The following is a 19797-nucleotide window of genomic DNA, read 5'->3' as shown; positions in this document are numbered from 1 at the left end:
CACAAATACATGTGCACTCCCCGTTTTTTCTTAGTGGGTAATAATGTTCAAATACGAATAATAAAATACAACAACTTTTGCCTGACATTCCGACTGCGGCGCTCACATCCGGGTGACAACATCTACTAGCTCGAAATCGTTCGCAAACGTCACGGAACGTGGTTCGGTTGGGGGTTTTTGGGTGATCGGTTCGTTTGGTTTTGTCCTTCCAATGACAGGTGGATTCACGATGTCCTGCTGCTGGTTGTCTTTCGCTGACGAGCTGCAAAGAAAACGGACAATGTGGACGTATTAAGGAACGTGGAACACCTCCTATCACACCATGCGACTCACCTTCGCTCGCGGCGGGTTATAAAAGCGATTAGTGTGATGAGAATGATGAGTGCCACGAGTACACCTGATCCGATGGCAGCCAGCGTCATGTTGGGATGTGCTTCCCCATCCATCGAGACCATTGGAACTGTAAAAAAAGGCGAAGTACATGCGTTTCGATGAGATATCGAGATATCGAAATGGTGCCAGACGTCGTATGGACGGCTAAATGGAGTGGGAAATCAAGCTTTCTGGATCATTTTCGTTGCCTACACAGGTGCGAACAAGCAGCTTCCTTCTCTGTTAAAGCTGATCGATATCACGTTCACTTGTAAGGGCCTCTCGATATGATGAAGCCATCAGCATGCTCACAGGGCAAATGATGCGTTGACACTTCGCACCCCAAATGTGGACGGTTTAATTGAGCCACTCCGTAGGTGCGACCGTTAACGGTAAACGGAACACCTGCAACAACCCAGCAAGGGCTCGGCGCCATCCAATTATCGCCATAGTTTCTCCATTAAAAAAAGACGAAGAAAAAAACACACTGGCCCGATCTAATTAGGTACGTTTCGATGTGGATCACTCGCCGGCGGATGTACGCCCCGAGAAACCCGGGCGTTTGCGATCGCGTGACCGTCGCGTGACACCAAGGTTCACCGTTCAAGCTGTCTGGTGTGCAGGTGTACGAGATGCTGTCCTCACGGGGCTCACGGCCACCCGGGGGCAGCAGTAGACGGTTTGCAGGGGTACCACCTTTCGCTTTCGGCGGGCGACAGGCAGTCTGCCGTAGGGGAAGGTTCTGGATGGAGCATTTCGCAACGTTGCCTCGGGGCGGATACGATACGGTTTTATTTCCCACTCACGAGCTCGAAAACGTTCTACACTCAGAATGCATTCGCTTCTAGTTTAAGATGGAGCAAAAAGAGCTTGTGAGGTGTTTGATTTAGTGTCTACTTCCACTTGACAAGCTTATATCTTCTTGATCTTAATGATTATATCATCTAAAAGGATAGATTTCTCTTTTCTTAACCTGCTTCAATCCATCGTCGCACCTTCTCTTTTACATAATTGCAAACACAGCAAGAACCCATCCGGTGGGTAAAGAGATTATGCAAACCCGCCATACCAGGTATCGCAACTTCTTCTCGCATCTTTCTCATGATCAGACCCACCGATCGACCGATTGTCACGGAGGTCGAGCCATTCAAACTTGATCTCTTCATCCAACTCGCAAGCCGGGGGCAGTATTTAGGACGGAACGGTAATCGATCCCAGCGCATGAGACCGCCTGTCAGAACGAACGCTCGCCCACGAGCGCCGCAGGTGAGCGAAGTGTCCCCAAGTGACGCTAGGAACGTGCCTTCTGGATGTTTGGTCGTCGCCTTCACATCGCCATGGGCCACATTCGCGTGGAGAATGGCCCGAGCTTGCCGGCAACCTTCACTCGGTAGTTCCTGGGCCCCACAGTCTAGACGGAGACTGAGCTGAACCACGAAGAGTATGTCGTAATGGCTGCCAAACGAGCCAGAATGGAGGTGATGCGTTGGAGCCCTGTTTTCGACCGTTTCAGTGCTTGTTGTTGGTGATTTGATTAATGCGCAAAATGCTACCGGTTGAGGCAACGAGGAAGTTGGTAAACGCGTACTTGAAGCGTCTTCTACGCAACACGGGGTGGCGTCTTTGGGGATCATAAACCGGCTTAAATTCAATAAAAAAAAAGCACTCGTTTGGGAGGAAGACAAAGCGAGAAGAAAAATTGGAGCCCCAGAGACAAATGGGTTGGAGATTAATTCCAGGGATGCAATATAAACCCATCGGTCAAACCTCTCGGATCTCTCGTACTCGGTCATTTGCCACACACACACGCACACAGTGATTGATGGCAGCCTCTAGAGGGTGTTCGGATTAGCAAAATGGCAACGCCCTACCCCAAGCATGTTGCTCTGGAAGCCTCATTACCATCTCGATTGCACTGGCAAGGCGAAACGAGCCGATTTGCTATTTTTCCCCCATTCGAAGGGCACGGAATGGGAACACCTTTTGCGAGGTGTTCGAATCGCACACGCGTGTCACTGACCGCTTGGTGGGTTTTGATCCGTGCCGGTAAAGCTGATTGCTCGAATTAGTCATCCTTAGGAAGCGAACGTCCTTGTGCGTGAAACCCCAACGACGGGCTCGAACCGGTCGAGCAACGGTTTTGGTAACGCGTACGCGACGTCGCATCGGGTTCAAGGTTGCACAACTCTCTCATTCTCTCTCTCTCTCGGACAAGCCGGTTAATGTGTAGCGATCTGGTTCTTCTCCGAGACACGGTGGCGTCGTTGCAATAACGTCTGATCAGCCTGAACAAGCCAAAAGCAACGTGCGGTTAATGTGCGAACAGGTGTTTTAATCGATCGAACCATCGTTAGGCACTTCCCGCCTCGTGTCTGCAACCACGTGCGAGATCGAGATCCAACACCTTCACCATCGGCAGGAAACACCCCGTATCACCAATCGGCAAACCCATTTATCTCCAGACGAGACAGAGATTGATGCCAGACCAAACGCCCCATTCAAGTGCATCTGGACGTTTCCCGGTTAATCTGGCCTGATTCCGGAGCGTTGCGATTTCAGCCACTGCAATCATCGTGTTAAGCGCCACCAAATGTTGACCTAACGAGCGAACGAGGTTGGAGGTTGGTTTGGCCCAAATTGGACACTTCCCTGACGCTCGGGAGCCTTCTGGAACGTTCTCGCCTGACGTCGCGGGAGCGTAACACTTTTTGTTGTTTGTGACAGATGGGTGTTTTGGATGCCAAAATTATGGCCCACTCTCCCGCGCTCATTGTTCCTCTTTTCGTTCGCGGGAGTCCCCACGGTGGGCGGATTGTTTGTTTAATGGAGTGCAGGTTTTTGTTCCCTAAATTTGCCTCGCTACACTCGCTCCGTCACTGATTTGTCGCTATGGCGGCTCTATCGCGATCAGAGATGCGAATTTCGATCCGTTGATTTATAAGTCGTGCGCGCTCCGGAACTCCGGTGTGCTCGCTAAATGTGCCATTGTTCGGTCTGTCATTCGGGATGGGAGAGCAACCAACAACAAACACACAAATAAAAAATGGCAACCATCGCAAGGAAGGCACAACAAAAAAAAAAGGTGTACAACACATGCCATCGAGCACGATCGTCTGACAGATCCCGGCCCGATGATAAGCCACCGTTGACGATCCACGGCTATCGATCTCTCGCTCCCGCAACACGGTCTGGGTTCGATAAGTGACGGGTAGGACATGATTAGTCGCTTCCCTGGATAAACTCCCGTCATTCCCGGTTACCACGTGACTTTCCGGCGCCAAAAGCCACCTGCTCGCAACGATGGGTGGAGCCGATGGATCTTCTATAACGGTGTCGTCTTCGAAGAGAGCGTTGGGTAACGAACTGACGCATGAACGGCAACCATTAAACGAAGCCGGTACCCCTCCCGTGGCACACGATCGCTCAACCCTGCCATTAAAACGCCGTCCACAATCATTATTGTCAACGAAACAAACAAATTGACTGCGGGTGGTTTGATCGTACACTCTTTTTTTTTCCTGCTTTTCATTACGCGTGGCGGAGTGATTTCGGTCTTTGGGGCTTGACAATGGCGGATGAACGACAGAAGCATAAAACCAACTATTATTACAAATTGCTACACCTTCTGTGAGGCAGTAATTGAATTGGGTTTATCATTGCTCCTTACATCTATGGTTGGTTTAGGGTTTAACATGCCCCGATAGATGGTTTTGGGCTCGGTGTCTCGTAAAGCTACTTCACCATTGAGGCTTCCTATTGAGGCTTCAGGTGATGGCACCCCACGAGCGCTTTACACCTAAAATCCAAACTATAGATGCATTACACCGCACACATAACGCGCTGTTGCGTGCCGCGCGTCACGGCGTGATTGCATCCATTGTCGGGTCATTATCAGCTCCGTAATCTGAACCCGGCACACGCTCGCAGCCTCTACCAGGTGTTGGGTGCCTGATTCGGACCGAAATTTGCAAAACCCGGCAGAGATCGGGCACCGGTCCGTCCATTAGGCTTGTGCAAAAGCGGGCCCGCTAACACCGACACCTGGGCAACAATGGCCGCTATTTTTCGCTTTCGACTGATTCACCACGGCTGATGGCGAAATTCGAGGTATGCCAGCTATGCCGGTGGAAGCGTAGATAGCAGATGGTGGATGGGGTGGCGAGGTGAGCGACATAAAGCTAGGGTTTTGGGGAAATCCCCACACCCGTTGGGTGACAAAAAAATGTTTGTTTAAATGTTTATTTTATCGGAAATGGCGCATATCTGTTGCCATAGTTTCGGCCCGTTAGAGTAGCTCGACTCTGACGCACGTGATGCGGAACAGAATGCAATTTTCAGATCAAGATCGCGAGAAAAGATCGCGAGCACATAACCTGCCTCCGAATGGAGTTCATAAGGCACATCATCGAATTTGAATTGATAAAGGAAGTGCAGGAAGTAGCACAAAAGGAAGAATTACAAAAGAGGCATCATGACGAGAACAATGATAGCCTTTATATTACATCTAGAATAAGGTTTCATAACCAAAAGATGGTTGTGAGTAGCTTGCCCTAGCGCTACAGACGATTTAAATTAACTACCTCGCGTTACAGATCGTTCAGGTCCAACGCTCATGAGACACCGCGACGCCCATGTGGATCTGGACAAAATTAAAATTCCCTACTGCAACCAAACAGCGGGGGATCTACGCCGACTTAACATTGCGTGGGGCATCGAAAAGGGCACCATCTCTCGCGATAATTGACATTCTTGCGGCTAGCAACGGCACGAGGCAACGCAGCAAAACAACAACGCATGGGTCCTCCAAAGGGCCTGATCAACCTGAGCTGAGGGGATCCAGAATGTTGGGGTAGGGCGCCTAGAGGCGGACATATTTGCACGTACACGATGCTCGGGCGTAAGGCGAGCAAGCGTTTGATAATGATAATTAGTGCTTCCGTTGGAACGGTGAAGCAGCAGTACATCACTTTCACCGGCAACGTGACACACGCGAGAACCCACGTCAGAATCGCCACTGGCAGTAGAATGGTTGTAGTTGCCACAGGTACGGACGTGTGGGGCTGTCTGAAAAACAAAAAACAACTCCAACACCTCCGAGGTCACTTTCGCCCCGGGTGAGACTTACCTTCACTCTCACGTCCGACTAGCTTAGCGGTGTACGCCAACACCTGCACCATGTTCGGTTCCGTCATCTCCGGTAGATCCTGGACGTCATTGAGGGCCATCGCTTTATCGAGAATTCTTCGATGGACTTCCCGGTGTACTAACAGCAAACTTCGTAAAGGTTGCTTCCTCGTAACCTCGCAACCTTGTCCAACACACCTGAGCAGGTTCGAGTCGGCTTTGATCCGGGGGATTTTCGCAAAGGTTCACCTCACCGTGGAAAGTCCCGCTAGATCCGCATACACAGCTCAGTTCAGGAGATCGTTGGTGACGTTAGCGGCTTTTACCGAGGACGTGAGTGATGGCTGAAAACAAACCCCTCCACCGTACTACACTGCACCCCAAAACCCTTGCAGACAACGGCCAATACTTCAGGGTCGTCGCGGGGTGTCACTGCGCAGAGTCGAAAGCAGGCCAATATTTATAGAACTGTCGCCGGTCACCTCCCAGCGCTTGGTACGACGCACTTTGCGGATGGTTTTTCTTTTTGGCTCCCTTTTTCCCTTGCTTTTGTTTTCTCTTTGTTTACGTCCCGTTTTGCCGCTGTGGAAACTCTCTGCAAAAACCTCCGCGAGAAGGCGGTACTGGAGTACGGTACCTGCTGATGGTTGATTGAACCAAGGTCCAAGGTTGTTTGAGGCTGGTTGTGAGGCTGATTGACGGACGTTTAGAAAACGGAACGCGCCTTCGGAGAAAATTCGGCTTATAACGAGCCTGACGTTATGTTGCGAGAGGTACCTCGCTGGATGGGGAACGTTTCTAAGGTGTTCCACAGCAATGCAGCAGCAATTCACTTTGGTTGTCGATGCCACACACCACGACACCACGTTTCCATACGCGCGCACACACCACTTTTCCCGCTTTCCACTGCGTCTGTTTTTTTATGGAATTTTTCCGTTTCGCCTTCTCTCATTCGTTCGGAGTTGAGCACTTTTTGGAAGGCGCTTGCTTTGCGTATTCTTGCAATTTTCTTTCCTCCAAAATTTGAGGCGAAAGATTCCTCTTTTTCTCGTCTTCTTCTCCTGACGTTCTGAGGCGCACACGATCACACGCGATCAGCATCAGGTGCAGTTCGCCGGGCGAATGCGCGCTTGGTCGCGCGTGCTGCGATCTGAAGTATATGGCACCGTCTCGCTCGCACGCGCCCAGCCATCTCGCTCGCTCTCACGCCAACGGTTGTCTCGGGCGGCTGTACGATCGGTGCGCGAGTGTGATCGCACCGTGGGAGGCAGTTTGCACACTTTCGCCGTCTGGTTGATCGCGTGCGATCGAGAGGACGCTTAATCTTCGCTAGAACACCGCGGGATCCGATCCTGGGAGGTCGTTGTGGGGCATCGGGAAATTTTAACCATTTTTTTTTCTGTTGCAAACCTCCATAAAGAGCCTCAATTTATGTACCCCGCGAGTGTTGGTGGTGAAGGAAATTGAGCAATCCTCAACACACCAGCGCCAATCGGAACTGCAAACGGAAGTCCCTGCGGGCTTTGGCGCTTAGTAGGCGGAAGGTTTACTGGAAGGTTCCGGCACATGGCACACACCTTTCAGGGGGCAAGGGCGGTCATCTGTCAGTGTTCTATATATTGGCACGGTGTTGAGTGACAGCATCTCGATAATAATGGGAAGGAATTAGTTCACAAGGAACAAGCGCTAAAAAAGGGATCCACCATTTTGAACAGAGCAAGAGATCGCTTGGTTTGTTTCATGATTTTTTTTTTCAAATTTATTATGTATAAAAAAAGGCCTCAAAAAAGTATAAAATAGGTATAAAATTAAAGCACAATGCGGAAATGCAGGCTTTTAAAAATCAAGCTCAAGCTATTCTAAAGCACCATTGACGTATAAATATACATGAAAGCTGTGGCTTGTTTCTTGGCATGCTAAAAATATATAAAGTTTAAATATTTCGCTGTAAAAGTTACACCCCTTTCGGCTCAAAAGGCAATACGTTCGCTTTTCGCCCTCCGTAAACTACATCTAGAAGGATTTGATATAAATCAGTACCGATCGGTTAAGTATCCTTTGCGTTCTTAGGGACCATCGTTAGGCGAATCCTTTCAGATGCCGATAAGCCACGAAAGCGTCGACTCCGTAAACCAACCCCACGATACCACCCATGTACTGGTTGAGGACAAAAGATCAGATCAGGTTGGACACAGAAAAAAAGCAATGTGCCATGGAAATGAGCACAAGCGCGTTATTTTTAGGGTTCATTCACGCAAATTCGGTTCCACACCGTTGGCACAGTTGGGGGCGAGAAGAAAATGGAGAAAAACATTTTTCATTAGGAAGCAGGATCGGCTGCGTGGGGGGGGGAAAAAATCTCTCTCTAAACACTCACGTAGACGGCCGTCATAGCTGGGTAGGCGCTGTGTATGCCGCCTGTCGTCTTGAAAAGCAGGAACTTTGGGTACAGGAACACGTTAACCGCGAAACCGAGGTACGAGGACGCGCTAAGGTACATCGCGCAAGCCAACCCATTGTAGACCACTTCCTGTGAGGGGAAAAACACGGCACGGATTGAGTCACGCACGAGATTGTAGTGGAAGGAATGCTGCACGCCATTGAGAGCCTCACGGTCATTCGCGTGGTGCGTGTTACCGCGAATTTTGGAGGCTTTCTGAGGCCTCTTCGAGGCTTATTGAGGGTTTCTGATCTATTCCGATCGCTGGTATTAATTAAACCCACGAGCAATTTGAGTTCTTCCGATGCTTTGATTGTTCATACGCGGGAAACAGATCTACGATCTTTACCAATAACTCATTCACGTGCAAGAAGTACATCTTCCGGTGACTTGATCTTCACAGTTCGTGCCCTCAACTCACACCTCCATTATACTTCCTTCACAAAGGAGTTGGGAAGTGATTCCAAGATATCCTCGCTTTGTAACCCCTCACACGGCACATCACTTAACTACTCACAAAGATCGACTGCCGCACCAAGTGAAACGTCCGGGAAGAGATACTGTAGCACAACAGCAGTATAGTAGTCGTTAGCAGGAACGCCGAGCAGGTCGTCAAAAAGCCCCAGAACGCCTCACCGATATCCTTCGCCGAGTCCATACCAAACTGCACCAGCATGGTCTGACAGAACCACCCGAGCACCAGCTCGAACACCTTTAGGATGCCGTTTTTCGACACGAAAAACCCCAAATTAAGGCACGTGCAAACTCGACAGCATCCGATTCGGAAACCGCGGTTCTGTGGCTCATTTAGGTGACCACCACGGCCGGTACTGGTCGGCATTCGTATCACCGTCGGTGGCATCACTGGCACGTGCTTGAAGGAAAACGTTTACCCAGCGCCACGATCGATCGCCGACTGACGCTTTTCCTTGGTGTCGATTGTCTCGCAAAGGACCTCCTGCTCGAAAGGGTCTGCTCTTATGCTAATGCCGGTACGTCGCGTTGGTGCCTTAAAATAGATCTCTTCTTAGGACCCCAGCACAGGCGCGATCTGAAAGAACACATGTTCGCTACCTCTCGCTTTCGTACGCGTGCGAGCTCACTCTCTCCCTCTCTTTTTCTCTATGATCTCAAGCAACTCCCGCTTCCATCTTTGGCGCATCTTGACACAGCCGGTAGACAAAAACAAAACGTCTTCTTTCCGCCGGCGTGGGTTTAGAAGGAAATGCGCACGTGTTGTCTTTTTTTTTTCTTTCCCTCTCATTTACGACTTTTCCCATTTCCGTTCAGGATACGCACTCCCCGGTGCGGTGTTTATTTATAATACAGAATCATATTCCTTCTTCCCGTGCAGGGGACGCTGCGGTTTTCCTAACCATTTTCTCCCAGACACCCAGGGTCATCAAACTTTCACCCCCAGCGATGTGTGTCATCGGTTTGTGGTGTTATGAAGGTCGTTTTTCGTCCCGGTGAAAAAATTTTCCTGACCAAGCTCTGGAAGGGCGTTACGGTGAGCGCTGGGTTTTTAAACCAAGCGATGGATCCTGCGGAATTTTCCTGAAGGTCTTTCGGGTTGATGGAGAAGAACTCGAACTCCACAGCATCTAAGTGAGCCGTGGGCAAAAGTGTTTGCATAAAACCTCAACAAAGATTGTGAGAATTTTTGTAATATATTGTTTGAAATTAAATTCATGGCTTGATTTACCATTCATTTTAGCATCAAAAGTTCTCATAAATTGCATTACGTTCATTGAAATATCATTCAAATATCGAGCTCAAATATATGACCTGCATGCAAGACGATAAACCCTACCATAAATCCCTTCGCGGGGTGCCTAAACGATCTGCCGTTCCCGATATAGAACGACGAGCACAACGTGCGAGAAAATAAAAAGACATGTGTTATTTATATTGATACAAAAAAAACTTCGTTTATTTCATAAGTGTTTAAAAGAAAAAAAGTATAATAACATACAAGTTTAGACACACGAACAACGATTAATAGGTGAAGTACAATACGATCTCAATCATCGCGAGCATGGGACGGTTAATACACGATAAATACAAAAAGTACTGGCAAAAAAGCCGATCGAGCTGCAAAAACCATAAAATAGAATCTCTGTCGGGTATGTTTAACGTTTAGAGCTCCCTTCTACCGTTTGTGTACAGTCTTCGAAAGAAGAGAAGCATGCCAGGGAAATGCGATCTTGGACGTTTTTTTGTATATATCTTGTTCGCATAGCTGCTGCATTCGTCAGCAGCTACTGCAGGCGGGTTCTTCGTGAGTCAAGCTCTCGTAAACCCTGCTCCCTGGTGAGGCGTGTTTCCATATGTTGTAGCAGCTCAAATAAATAATGATTTAATGGCAACGCGCGGATGCATTGATGCAGTTCGGTTCTTCCTGGGTGCTGGGAATTGGGTGATGAATATTAAGATCGCAGATGCGCTGCATAACGGAAGCTGACACTAAGCAGCTGAGCCTTCTGCTTTTAATACTGGGAGTTTGCACGTGTTTCTGGAGGGTAATATTGACTTATTTTCCGGCGCGTATGAAACACACCACTTCACACGCGGAAAACTCGTGAATAAAAATTTAGAACGCAGGTTCAGCTAGCTGAAGGGAGCCAGAAAGCAGAAGTACAGCAACACAAAACCACATAAACACACACTCAACGAACGGTGCCCCTTGCTTAGGGGGCCAAATGCGACCTTGGTTAGACACACGGCAAAGCGGCACACGGAATCCTTGACGTCCGACAATCCTTCCATCTCTGGCCTATAGGTGGTAGAAGCGGAAGCACTGGGTTGGACTCGTTAATGCCCTCCAGCTTAAATGCCTCGGTAGGAACGCTGCGCGAGCAGAGCACTGAAGAGGTAGAGCGCGGACACTATCAGCCCCAGGACCTGTGTGGAATAGAACAGAGGAGAAGAAGCCGCTTGGTGTGATGAAAGGTGCAGGATGTATTGATGATAGGTGACGTACCGATGCGGCCATGTAGGCGTCCTTTATCGTGCGGTAGTACCGCCCGTTCGTAACGTCCACCAGCAGCATGATCGAGGCGATAAGGTACAGCAGAAAAGCGATGGTGTGATAGATCAGCTCGTAGATCGTCTTTGAAATGATACCACCGGTGCTGAGCGACACCAGACAGGACACTAGCAGACAGAACGTCCCGATCAGGAAGGCGACCGCCATGAGAAGAAAGAAGAACTCAGCACTAGCGGCTAGGTAGGCTGTCGGGTAGTGCCGGATGTAGTACGCAATCAAGCCGACATTAACCGCACCGATGATCTGAACGGGATGATAACGAGAGGTTGAGTATGATCATTCATCGAACCGGTTTTAGTCGGGACACGTACCAGCTGGGCGAGCTTTAGGAGTCCTGGTGTCGTGCGGAGGTAGCCGGTGTTCAGCACTAGATGCGACGTGCTGGTTGTTGTGGTGGTGGTCCGCGTGATTACGACCGAGTGCGACATCTTGCGGCAAAAATGGAGCGCTTTCGTGAGGTTCGGGTATTGGATGGGCGCTTTAGCGAAGGGCTACAGTGTATGGCGCGGGATTAGCGGGAAAAGAAAAATTTTTTGTTGAAAAACGGTTTTCATGGGTGGAAAATACATTTAGATCACGTTAGATTGACAAGTACCAGTGAACGAGTAATTTAGGCTACCTTTTTTATATTGTACTTTTTCAAACACATCTAACTATTTTGCTCCATACACTAACAGTAGTAATATAATACTGTTTAATATCATGTATGTTTAACAGAGCTTTCAACAGATAATCACATTTTAATACCCGTGTACTTTATCCTTCCACAACTCTGAATGGTTTTATACACCCTCTGTTTTAGTCCCCTTTATCTCTTTAAATGTATGTTCTCTTTTATATGCAGAAATAGCATAGTCTATAGATCATCGTATGACCTCACCACTTCATCAGTTGTTTACGTTTGTTATCCACTTCAACCCCCAACCCCTTTGAATGTGCTACAAGAAGTGGGAAAATAATCAAGCCATCTAACCGAAAGCATAAGCACATCAACACTCTAGTCATAATGACTACGATTCAATGATAAATATTCATCGAACTTCTTCAACACGTTTGTTTATTGCCAATAAAGCCACGCATAATTTACGACACCATAATGGTGGCAAAAATGTTGCTCATTGTTGAAATATTTCATTCAAAACCTCGAACTCGAGCCGGCAGCAGTTGCTATTCGTGTTTTTCGTCCCTCCCATTGATTGATTGTAGAATTCTATTTTTAAACCAAAATGATTATCTGACACGGTGGGGATGAGAACGAGCGGCAGAGGAAACACACACACACACACCGAGAATGTAAGGTATACCAACCGCATCGAATAAAAACAAGCAAATGCACTAAAGGCAGACGGTTTGTAGATGTAAAAAACAACCCCGAACGTGGGCGTTGTTCAGTGGATTCGTCCAAGTAAGCGATGTAACTGCATCGCACGTCTCAAACCTCCTCCACCACTCAAGCATGGAATGCAAACAACGAACACCCAAAATAGCAGCGATGAAAAACGCACCGTGCGCGTGCGGATGTCAGCGTTTGGGGAGCAGATTTAGGTCAAACAAGATCGAGCTGACACGCCGAGGTGGAGGCGTTCGAACAGCGAATCAGTTTACACGCGACTGCAACCGGCCCAGCCCTTCAAGGATCCTGCCCTTCGGTGAGCCGGTTTTGCGGAGGATGACGTCGGTATGATGTCAGAGCGTGGTGAGAAGACCTCCACCGGAAGCTCGTGCTCGCACACGATCGATCGTCCCAAGTGGTCGGCCTTCAAGGTGGCCATGTCCGGTCTGGGAGGCTGGAATTCAATATCAGCTTTTGTTCAATTCGCGAATGTGTTTGTGAGAGAGAAAGAGAGACAGAGAACATCTGGAGCGTGTTGGGAGAAGACCACACGCACCACTCGTGTGATCGCGGCTCGATCGGACTTGACAGACCCGAATGGATCGCCTTATAAGGACATGCATGTCAAGGCTGTCTTGGTTACCATTGTGGCGCCGTGTCAGTGGCACGCCATTTTGCATGCGAAAGCGGTAATTTGTGATTGAAATTATCCCGGCTTCAATGAATCTCAAATGCGAAGTGAACCCGCGTGGGGTTCCTGCTCAGAATCGCCATCACTCTCTCAGGAGATCCACATGGAGGAAGAAAGATGGACAAACCGGCTGTGGTTTAAAAATAAACCTTCACCCAGAAGCGAGGGCCACGGTGATGACATCACCGAGAAAAGTCCGTGGGCGTTCCCCGGGTGGACTGTCCGGTGCGTGTGTTGGGGTTGATTTCTTCAACCAGCTCCTACGGGCAGGTTGAGTGAATGTTCGTTCCAATCCGATGAAGTAAAGTCACGGGGAAAGCTGTTTGCTTCCATTGTTTTCCACCTGCTCCAGAAGGGAGTGTCAGTTTACTGTTTTAAGTTGCTTTATGACCATTTGAGATTGTTACAAATGAAGAAGTGATGAAAAAACGGTTCATTAGCTGGAATAATGGTGACTTTCGGCGCAGATGCGTCCGAAAATAGCGCGCTATTAGGCCTGCTCTAAATTACGTTAAGAAACGATGCGTTCAGCTGTCAATAAAGTTGACATAACATCGCCTGTGATGTTTGTTAGTCTTTCTACCCGTTAAAACCCCATGGCTCAGACTATCTGGAACACCTAACGGGAGGTGGACCTTATCAAACCAGCCGGTACAGGTTCGTTTGTCAGCCATCTATCTGCTCAAACCCCAGTCCAGCTGATAGCCAGGAATGTCAAATCAACGTCACCGACTAAGTGCACTTCCCATCCAACAACACCTTCCAGTAGTACCTGCGTGGGCGGAAGCGGCTCTGATTGACACCGGTAAAAACGGTTGACACCAGTTGATCGAAGGTGGATTGCAACACCTGAAAACACACACAAACACACTCGCACACAAACACACGCGTACGCGAGCACTGAATGAGATACGACCGTAAACAAAAGCGTAAAGCGTTGCGTAGAGCTATAGCAGGCCCCCCGTAAAAGCAGAGTAATGGCGTCCAACAACCACGCGGGCGAAGCGAACAACAGCAACTGACGCAGCCTGGGTTCGAGTTCCGCGCGTTTTCGTCTCGACATTTCTGTGTTTGGTGCGGACGTTCCGGACGTGTGGGGAAATAAGAGGGGGACGAGTTGGAGCGAGAGAAATAATCGCTCCCCTGACCCCTTTGCACGTGTTGTTCGCCCTTCGTTTGCCACTGTTGGAGCCTGGGTTTTGCTTGTTTTTTTGGAGGGAAGAACGAAGGGTCAATATTTACTATTCCTCCAGCGCGCAGGCGAGAGCGCGTGCGAATATCGCATCAACAGCTCAACTCCCCTTAGTTAAGTTAAAGGCTTGCAACAATGCGTTTGTGGGAAGAAAATCAATTCGTGCATAATTACCCAAAAGAGTGTACGAAGCTACAATCGATCGCTTGTTGACAGTTGTTGACAAACAAATAAACTTTCAACAACCTTGCACCTGACACCAATACATACTCCGGAGAATTTTGTGACCCAAAAAAAAACATCCAAATCTAACATTTCTGCAGCTATTTCCGCCGCACGATTGCTCACTGGTTGCCGAAATGATGTCATCAATCTATTCGAAAGAAACGACGCTCAGTCACTGATTACAAACGAGCGCAATAATGCAACCACTTTGAAGTGCAAACGTCTCGTGGTGTTGTAGCAAGTTGTTGCAGATGATGCAAGGTGGCTCGGTGACTCATCCAGCGTAGATAGCATCGTAAAGACACGCCAGCGAAAGCGAGGCCAGAAATCGTTCTCAGCAGGCCCGCTTCTCTCGGGTGTTGACCAAAGGTGCGGAACTAAAAGGGTGTGCCCTTATAGTTACGCTTCACTCGACTTGTCATGGTTGGTGGCCACCGAAAAATAATATAAAAAAAAAGATTCGACACAAAGAACGAATCGAAACGAAGCCACATAGAGAGACGGTCAGGCATTAAAATATGGCCAGGTTTGGTTTGTCGCTTCGGTACATATGTATATAAAATACATAAAAAAATATGAACGGAAAAGAAAGTAAAACTAGGTCGTAACGAACCGCACGAAGAATGTGGTTCTGCTTCCCGGCGGGTACAGCAGAAAAAGGACGCAATAAAAAGGGGCTCCCGTGAGACGTCGTGAAGGGAAGCTTAATAGTCCCAGCAACAGGCTGTCGCGCCGTCTAGTCTGGCAATCCACCCCCTACAAAACCGACCGACTTTTTGCTTCGTCCTGTCGCACGAATAGCCGACATTGTTACCGTCCTGGTGCTTGACTGTTTTACGCTTTCTTTTCAATTTCAGATTAGCCATTCCGGGTGCTGACGCACGATTTTGATGGTACATTTTAACGCTTCTACATCACGCTCTCACGTTCAGTGCACCGGGCAATCAATTTGAATTCCATGCACTTAGGGAGATTGCAACTGGATCGTCTATTTATCGCAAGCAAGACGCTGGTTTTATTCAGAAGCTATAAATAGCCTTTTTCCAGAAGTGATGAGCGAATTGAAACCAAGAGTTTCCTGGTAGGTTGAGTCGCTAAAAAGCGTTTGTTATCTTCACTTCATAATTAAACGCTTGGGTTATCGTTAAACAAATTTTAATATCATTAAACCGGTTCCAGGGATGTAAAGCAGTGTGTGACTGGATTTTTAGTTTGCACTTGCTAAATGCATCATGGCAACAATGCAGTTTGCACGCAGCAGTGCATCAAGCGCCATCTTTTCGAGTTATTCATTTAAAAGTTCATTCTTTTCCAGCTAGATGTCGGTAGTGTGCCAAAAAAAAACGAGCTTTTACCGGTTAACCGGTTGAAAACGATCGTTTTCACTTTCACTTAATCGCTTACATTAACATTGCAGGAAATTGCAGGATTATAATGCAAATGCACTCCAATTTACTCGCATCAAATGCGTTGAGCCACGTCACGATACTGTGGCTGAATAAATGCCAGTGCAAAAATGGTCAACACTTGGAATAGATAGAAAGAGAAAAGGGTTCCTACAGCTCTTATTTGATTTGATTTCTGGCACTTTCAGGACATTCTGGTTTGTTGGAAAGCTCTCAAATGGTGGGTTAGGCTCGCCGGGAAATAGGTGTGCAAAAATTCTAACCATTTTCGTTGTTGAATTCGAGGTAAAAATTTTAACTTAACCCACTGCTAGCGGTTCTAGGTGAAATGTGACTACTGTAATTGTACCTGATGTAGGGTTGTCGCTATTTGTTAGAATGTAAATGCTACCTAAAACCAGCGGTACAGGGCTCAACGTAAAAAAAACTCATTTTGTCGGAGGTATGTCCAAGCACCACTATAAAAAATAAATTTGATGTGACATAATATAACCATATATGCCATCTTTATATGTATTATATCAACTAATAATACAAACAGCGTGTATTGAAATAATTTCGTCTGCTCAAAATGTTGTGAACGTCACTGTCGAACGGAGTTGAGAGCGGTTTATTTTATTTGCGTTTCACATTCAATTGCACATTGATGACATCATGTTCCTCTACATTAAGCGATTTTAATCAGTTAGTCCCTTCAACTTCATGGTTTGATTTCGTGGGTGGGAAAAACACGCCGCGAGAAATGCAGCGACGCTTGAAATGCATCCCCTATACTTTCTACAAACATGCACGCTAAAAACTGTTACTGTTGTTGAATGTTAATTTTAGATAGCCGTGATTTGATGACCGTTGGCTTAAAATTTTAATTAGATACATAAGCGATAATTCTTTGTCTATAACACTTGTATGATGTGCACCTTCCTTCTGTTTCGGGATTGTAAAATGAATCCAAAAAAGAAAAGCAACGTTTGAAATAGGTAGAAAGGTATATTTCATTTTACTTTAACATCATGCAACACGAAATCAGCACAAACGTTGAAAAATTTTGTAGTTGATATAATAATATATAATGTGCATGCATGTTCACGTACATAGAATAGTAAGGACACCGACAAAAAGCACAAATTTACCGCAAGATGGCGGTAAAGTGCCAGCACGTAAGCTTTCAATCGTGAACCGGTGGTTCGTTGCAAAGGCTTTCCCGCATCCGTCAACCGGCATAACAACACAACATAAACAAACCATTTTCCATGATCGATCGCTGACGGGAAAATCCCGGAAACGGAAAGACACTTAACGCTCTTCCTAATGTCCACTGGCTGAACGTCCATCGTAGGCAACCCGCAGCTGTACCCAAGATTCCGCGGCGTACGCCAGAGTCGTCAGTGCCGTAAACACCACCGACACGATGTTGCACCAGTTGGCGGAGTAGTAATAGTAGCCCTTGTCGGAAAGCGCGAACCCCCAGAAAAAGCCGTACAGGACGAGCGTCACGACACACGTGTACTGCAGTTCAATCCGACGCCAATCCAGCAACGGCAGCTGATTCCGGAGGATTGTGCCGCAGAGCCGTCGGTCCCAAAACAGCACAAACGAAATGACAAATGAGTGGCAAAGCACGAATAAAGTGATCCACTGGACGACGTCACGGTACTGCGGTCGAATGAACGCCAACGCCAAAATGGTCAACAACTATAAGTGGGAATAGAAAGAGAGAGAAAGAGAGATAGAGATCATGTGAACAAAAGGATAACAAAATGGCTTACCAATTGCAACAAACGCAAGCGGTTCCGGGCCTCGGCTCGGTCCATGTTCCGGAGGTTGTTGTAGACCGCTCGCAAACGGCAACCTTGAGCGGGGTTTTCCTCTATCGTGTTAAGAACCGGCACATCAAACACGTGGTCTTCGGTGGGCCGCTTTTCCGACGGTGGTCCCAGCGCACCGGGAGATGTTTGTGCAAAAATTCCAGTCATTTTGCTGATTGCGGCGCAATAAATACGTAAATGTGAACTACTAACGCTTCTCGGTGAAACGCGACTGGGGAGCGTTCACTGACGTTTGGCTGGCAATCGCCGCTTGAGCGTAATTGCTTCCCGAGCACACGCGTACAGTGTGGTACAAAACATACGCATGATGCTGCTGGAATTATTTTTGAGTACTACAAAATTGTTGCGGCTACATATTTTAATCCAAAAACCAGCTGAGTGTAATTGAATTAGTTAAAATAAGTTGGCTTTCATTTAATATTGCTGTTGTAAAAGATTTTTGATGAACATTACCGTTTCTAAAAATAGCACCAAAATCATCCACACATGCGATTAATGCAGCGAGATGCAGGATGATTGCTGGAAACAAATCGACCCACAGATCGACAGAAAATAGCTCTGTTAGAGTACCAATTGTACTCTGGAAGCATGACTGTATGTACCACATGTCGCCTTTTTCGATATTACTGTGATTAAGTGTTTTTTTGTTTTATTCCCGTGACGCTTCCAATCGCGGTTTGATAGTATTCCATTTCCCGACCCCGTGTAATAATTTTGTTGGTGTAGATTAGGTGAAAGATAAACGCGGCCTGCGATTACTGACATTTTCCTTTCGTCGCATGGCACGAAAGAAATTTTATTCCATTGGCTTTGCAGTCCCTAAAGCACCATCAGCAGACCTTTTCATGTGATATTGATACAGCAAAATTAGATAAAATAGTTCCACTCACGAGCCAACGTACAACCTTCCCTCGATAAAGGTCTCTCTTTGGTGGAGTGATTTTTTTTTTGTTTGTCATTTATTTATCCTCCAACCCTCGGGAACCTTCTCCCTTTCCCGGGGGGTGGTTTCCATTTACACACGAGCGCGCCTGTTAGTGGTGGTAAACTGCAGCATGCACATGCACCCGCGGAACCCTGCATTCGGTGAGCGCTCACGCATCATAAGCGGGAATCGACAAGCATTCCGTGACACGGGAGTGTGTGTAGGTTGGTTTCCTTTTTTTTGGGTTGGGTCCAAATTCGATGGCACCCGTTTTTCCCGGGTTTTAAGCGTGAACGCACCCACAAACACTAGGAAGCCCGGTTGCGGTGTATTACACCGCGATCGTATTACAACGCTGGCCCTTCCCAACATTGGCCCTTTTCGTTGAGAGTCACCAAAACGGCTACGCTTCGGCTTCTCCCTCTGGCACACTTTTTTTCCAAACCCTACTTCCGGAGAGGTTCGAGCCGACGACAGCATAATCTGAGTGTGACGGCGCGTTTGCGTCGCCACATTCCAGATGTTCGGTGTCTTTGGATGGGATCGGGGACGATTGCTGTCTGCTGACGTTCACCATCGAGTGGTGTTTGCTGTGAATTCTCTTATTTCATCCTCTTTAGATGCTAACGGTGGTAAACTTCACCACTCAATGATGAGCACGATCTTGGGTTTGGTCTTTCTCGAAGATCAACGACATTGACTGAGCGTTAAAAGAAATGGAGAAGGTATATTCTGCTCTTCAAGTCATTAAACATTGGCAGGAGCTCAAGGCGTAAATAGACCAGATTTTGATAAGTAGATTTTAAATGAACTGAAACATTTTTAATTAATAACATTTCAACTGCTCATGCAATCAAAGAAATTTAAACTAAAAATGTCATCAATTCAAAGGCGATAGATTTTTTTTAAATATCGACAGAGAAAATGACAAAATTAGGGAAAAGTTCGAAAACTGTAGCTAAAGGAAACATCAGCTAAAAGATGAATGCAGACAAACAATATGTTTGACAAACCATACTAAAAGATCGATCACGATCGCATCAGTGAGTGAATTCAGAATCTTTAGTTTCAGGCTGTTTGTAGACCTATTGAAGATTGCAGACTCCAAAAGTCCACTAATTAGCAGCTTCAACTCTTAAATAACTAGAAATAAACACACAAACGCAGGTGTAACACTGTAACATAAAATTATTATTGACTGTGCACCTTTTACA

At 47.2% G+C, this 19797-nt stretch overlaps 4 protein-coding genes across 4 annotated transcripts; all 4 read right to left on the bottom strand.

Annotated features, from left to right (window-relative positions):
- Window positions 1-88: 88 nt before the first annotated feature.
- On the bottom strand, window positions 89-5915 carry LOC128729253 (uncharacterized). The gene is made up of 3 exons (XM_053822920.1): window positions 5498-5915; window positions 334-460; window positions 89-262 (listed from the first exon to the last, which is right to left on the bottom strand). Exons 1-3 carry the CDS (start codon window positions 5595-5597, stop codon window positions 103-105), a joined length of 387 nt encoding a protein of 128 aa, XP_053678895.1. The 5' UTR covers window positions 5598-5915; the 3' UTR covers window positions 89-102.
- Window positions 5916-7575: 1660 nt separating this feature from the next.
- Window positions 7576-8798, bottom strand: LOC128729112 (protein singles bar). Its single transcript, XM_053822762.1, has 3 exons — window positions 8454-8798; window positions 7874-8026; window positions 7576-7653 (listed from the first exon to the last, which is right to left on the bottom strand). Exons 1-3 carry the CDS (start codon window positions 8796-8798, stop codon window positions 7576-7578), a joined length of 576 nt encoding a protein of 191 aa, XP_053678737.1.
- A 1046-nt stretch (window positions 8799-9844) lies between these two features.
- On the bottom strand, window positions 9845-13996 carry LOC128728507 (uncharacterized). Its single transcript, XM_053822133.1, has 4 exons — window positions 13782-13996; window positions 11297-11476; window positions 10920-11228; window positions 9845-10840 (listed from the first exon to the last, which is right to left on the bottom strand). The coding sequence occupies exons 2-4, from the start codon at window positions 11411-11413 to the stop codon at window positions 10766-10768; spliced, it is 501 nt and encodes a 166-aa protein (XP_053678108.1). The 5' UTR covers window positions 11414-11476; window positions 13782-13996; the 3' UTR covers window positions 9845-10765.
- Window positions 13997-16805: 2809 nt separating this feature from the next.
- Window positions 16806-17872, bottom strand: LOC128728812 (uncharacterized). The gene is made up of 2 exons (XM_053822458.1): window positions 17599-17872; window positions 16806-17524 (listed from the first exon to the last, which is right to left on the bottom strand). Exons 1-2 carry the CDS (start codon window positions 17803-17805, stop codon window positions 17138-17140), a joined length of 594 nt encoding a protein of 197 aa, XP_053678433.1. The 5' UTR covers window positions 17806-17872; the 3' UTR covers window positions 16806-17137.
- Between the last annotated feature and the right edge of the window lie 1925 nt (window positions 17873-19797).

This window comes from Anopheles nili, chromosome X (assembly GCF_943737925.1).
Source record: "Anopheles nili chromosome X, idAnoNiliSN_F5_01, whole genome shotgun sequence".
NCBI lineage: Eukaryota > Metazoa > Arthropoda > Insecta > Diptera > Culicidae > Anopheles > Anopheles nili.
The sequence above is the reverse complement of the archived record's forward strand: the minus strand, read 5'-3'. Positions and strand labels throughout refer to the sequence as shown.